General features: G+C 29.1%; 1 protein-coding gene across 4 annotated transcripts; it reads right to left on the reverse strand.

Moving 5' to 3' along the window:
• Window positions 1–301: 301 nt before the first annotated feature.
• On the reverse strand, window positions 302–3,870 carry LOC149881374 (uncharacterized). 4 transcript variants are annotated; one of them, XR_016445953.1, is made up of 3 exons: window positions 3,320–3,693; window positions 1,371–2,921; window positions 302–415 (listed from the first exon to the last, which is right to left on the reverse strand). XR_016445953.1 is itself a non-coding variant. In XM_090069712.1 (3 exons), exons 2-3 carry the CDS (start codon window positions 1,527–1,529, stop codon window positions 371–373), a joined length of 204 nt encoding a protein of 67 aa, XP_089925838.1. In that variant the 5' UTR covers window positions 1,530–2,921; window positions 3,320–3,870; the 3' UTR covers window positions 302–370. The 4 variants fall into 4 exon arrangements, 2 of the variants coding, with proteins under 2 accessions (XP_089925838.1, XP_089925837.1); XM_090069712.1 differs by having other exon boundaries at window positions 3,320–3,870; XR_016445952.1 differs by having other exon boundaries at window positions 314–1,194.
• Window positions 3,871–4,362: the final 492 nt, after the last annotated feature.

Genomic DNA, 4,362 nt, shown 5'->3' on the forward strand with positions numbered 1-4,362 from the left:
CTTCCCCGTTTTTGCCTTAATGGTGGTCAGGAGAATAGAGCTATTTTTATTAAGAGTAATCAAGTTTTTGATGAAGACCTTTTACCAGAATAATAAAATGTGAAACGATGATTTAAGAATTTAACATATCTCAGAATTTTTCTTTCCTCAAAATTAAGCTAATTAATTAGTTAAACACCTTATAAGATTTAAGTAACTCGATATTTGACAAATGCGCAAAACTACAATATTCACCCCCCGTTTATAAAGATCCCCTAAGTTACGTACAACAAATATTATTAGGCATAAAATAGAGAAAATTAAAAAAAAATTGAACTAATTGCATCTATTTATATCATTTTAACTGACAAAAATTTACAATAAAAGGTAATCAGGTTTTCTTTTTATAAATCGTATAAATGCGTCCATCGTAAATCTTAAAGAAAAAAAACAAAAAAACCACATAAACACTGAAAATCGATTTACCTATTTATAGTAACCTATATTGACATGGCAGTTAATAAAAACATTTATCGAAAATGTAACTATAAAATCTGTTTCGAAGTGCAAAGGATTAACAATATTAAAATAAATAAAAAAAAAAAAAAAAAAATCAAATTAAGATATAAACTGCATTTTTAGCATAATGTTGGCTTTTAGTAAATAAATAAAAGCAGTAAGTTCCAATAATGAAACTACCTATTATTCATTTTTAACAATAGACACCAACGTGAAGGTAAGCCAAGCAGTCTATCAACACAAAACATCACAACAATAACACAAAACAATAGAATATTTACACCCTTGATCCTAAAATCCAGCGAAAATAACAAACCAAATTAAAATATGAAAGACAAAAGTAGAAAACCAATTTAAACTTAACTATATATTTATCTTTTTACTAAACATATAACTACATAAAAGTATATTTGTTTTTATATTCAATATTAGTTATTCAATTACTTCAAATTTAGGACATGAAAACACCCTAGATTTAAAGATCAAGGTTGCAAACTCTCCCATACACATTACGCTAAACATTAACAGACATTATTGTGTTTCCAGAATAATTAAAAAAGGCTAGACAACACAACCTAGCTCTAAAGCAGTAAAACCCCCTGACACTAAATGCTGCCAAGTCACACCTCTGCTATAAGTACACCGCTTGGCTGGCAAGGTTATCAATCTTGCTCAATATAATGCCAACTCAAACCACTTTGAAAACATGGAAACAACATAATTTAAACATATATACAGCTATAAACAAATATGGTTTCATATAACACATATAAACATATTAAATGACAGGTATATTTATCAAAAACTATGAAAAAAAATATTAAAGTAATAAAAAAATATATAACATTATTCGTGTAACACTTTTCACCTACCATATCTTGAATGAGATGTTTATCAATTTTGAAAAACAAACTGTTAAATGCCGTAGTTCTTGAACATGCAACATATAGTTGACCATGAGAGAAACACGGTTTTTTGAGATATACCCCAACTCTATCAAATGTTTGACCTTGACTTTTATTAATTGTCATTGAATAAACCAATCTGACAGGAAACTGACAAAGTTTCAGAACAAAAGGTAAAGTAGAATCTGATGGAGCCAACTGAATTCAAGGAACAAAAACCCATTTACCACCAGAAACACTTGTCAAAACCTCTGCATCAATATAATTATTTTGAAGAGCACAAACTTTCATTCCAGTACCATTACATAACCCAGCTTTGAGATCTAAATATCTAAGTAGCAAAATTACACAACCAATTTTCAATTTTTAACAATGAGGTAGCATACCTGAAGGAGTTAAGCTGTTCAAAAACTCAACAGGAAAGTTATTTCTTTCATTAAGGTCATCAGTATCAATTTGATCAGCACTTAAATAAATTTTGACCTCACCCGGCAGACATTCAAGCACTTCTTCATTGATAATGAATCAACATTAGTTGGTGTTAGAATCACGCGTTTAGAATAATCATTTTGATCAGCATCTCCAAAAATCTTTTCAACAACTGATTCATTTTCTCTAATAATGCACTGATTTGGTATTTTAACGCATCCTTTAAAAGGATCCTCCTCTTTGACAGGTATTGTTCCATTCCCAAGTTTTAGTAGCCATTGGGAAAATTCACCTTCCCCAACTTGTACTCTCATTGTTTCAGTTAATGCAAGCTTCTGCACCCATTGCCAATGCAAAGAACATTTTACACACAATTCTACTGTTTCAGTTGGCTGTGTTTATACACAATTCTACTGTTTCAATTGTTGAACGTTTTCATCAAAATTTTCTAGATTTAAGCCAATAAACTCATCAATAACAGGCAGATTGTAATCAGTCAGCATTTTACCACTTTGATTAATAATCTTTTCAATTTGATGAAGAGTAGCTTGTTCAGCTATTAGAAGTGGGATTGAGCGGTGAATGAAATCTTCCATCATAAAAGCTTTGCATGTATTCCAGAGATGTAAAGGATTGTCAGATTCACGAAAGTTCAAAATAATTGAAAACAACTGTCTAATTTGCTTTGGCGTACGTGTTAAAACCGCCTCAGAAAGAGTATTCTGCCATTCAGTGCCATCTTACAACAATTCTTTCAAAACACATGCTTCACGAAACGTTTCAAGGACAATACCATTAACAGTATGCACATCCTCCCAAGATGTTGCTCCTTTTGCTTGCAAAATTAACAGTTTAAGAAAAAACAATTCTCCAGCTGGATTAACTTTATTCATTCTTACTATCACCTTATTACCACCCCTTTGTCTAACCTTCCATTTACAATGTTTATCATCAAATATAAAGTGATAAGGAATGTCTACATAAGAAAAGCAATGTGCTCTTTCATTTTCAGTATTTAACTTAAACCATGCCGTTAGGTGCATATCACGTTGAGCTGCTCGATCTATTGCCATTTGTTCTGCTTCTTCTCTAAAATACAATAATTGATTTTCAGGTAGATGTTTACCAAGTCACAGCACTTTGAAAACACAGAAACAACATAATATAAACATATGTACCAACTATAAACACAATAAATGTGTTTAAATATGTATATAAGGTTAAATATATTCCTTATATACAGATTTAAACACATTTTTAAAACAATTATATAACACATATTAACACATACACAAACAGTAAAAAAACACTTTACATTATTATAAAAACACATTGATAAAAAACTATAAAGCACTTATTACCACATACACATACATATCAAAAAAGCATATATGCAAACAATAAACGTATGCAAACAAAAATTTTAAAAACGATGCAAGAAAACTTAAAAAGATACAAAATATATATTTACAAACAATACTCTTTACCTTCTTTTTTTTCTTCATAAGAACTGTAATCCTCATATCAAAATTTAACCTTTACATACAATAACATGTGACATGCCATGTCAGTGTTGGCACAAAAGTTTAATTTACTTTTCTAAATTTTCTAAAAAAGAACAAAAATAGTTAATAGCATCACAGAAATTTCAATGTAGTAATAATTTTATGGAAATAGCATTAGTATAACTTTAAATAACATCCATACCCCTATTTTCTTTCTAAAAAATAAAATAATAAAAATAAAACTGGTAAAAGAAAAACTAAAACAAACAAATTCTAAACGATTTAAAAAATTAAAATCCTTTCTACTTTATCTAATAAAAATTTTAATCCTTTCTACTTTATCTGATAAAAATGTGGGCGCTAATTGACTTTCTCCCCCCCCCCCCCCTAATTTTATGATTGATTCTGATAGAGAATTTTATGCTGATTCACAAAAATATAAAAACATAGACCTGAAAATCAACGGAAAGTGCTCTAATTCGAAGTCAAAGTTGTAAAAAATCCCACTAAAAACCCTAATATTCGCCATTTTTTTTCAAAACGCTTTTATTTTTAACGAGAATTAATTACCGTTACATTGCGCAATAAACAGACCTGGTTTCCACAAGCCTTAGCATTATTATTTTAAAGTATGGTAACGAAAGTGTTATAAGGAAATGAAATTAATAGAAGATTTCAAATAAAGTTTGAACGTAGAATTTGAGAATGAAGAAAAATTGATGAACAATTATTATTGTATGGTACGCTGGTTTTTTTTATTAAAAAAAACGGTTTGAAGGTTACATGTTCTAAATTTTACAAGTGATAGAACAACTATGAACTGAGGTTCAAAAGTTCTTCTTTTAGGAAAAAAAACTGTTGAATTCTTTTTTAAAATTTATTACAAAAGTACATTACTTGCAAAATAGTTTATTCTCTAATAATCAAAAAACGGCTATTTTCATTCCCACAAAAAGTTGCGCAACACAAACTTTAACGACTTTTTTAACGTAAAAACCATGCTTTTAATGTATTGCTTTTGTCAG

Source organism: Hydra viridissima, unplaced genomic scaffold, assembly GCF_058129835.1.
Source record: "Hydra viridissima isolate aposymbiotic clone 2 unplaced genomic scaffold, HvirCarnegie_v1 scaffold_12, whole genome shotgun sequence".
NCBI lineage: Eukaryota > Metazoa > Cnidaria > Hydrozoa > Anthoathecata > Hydridae > Hydra > Hydra viridissima.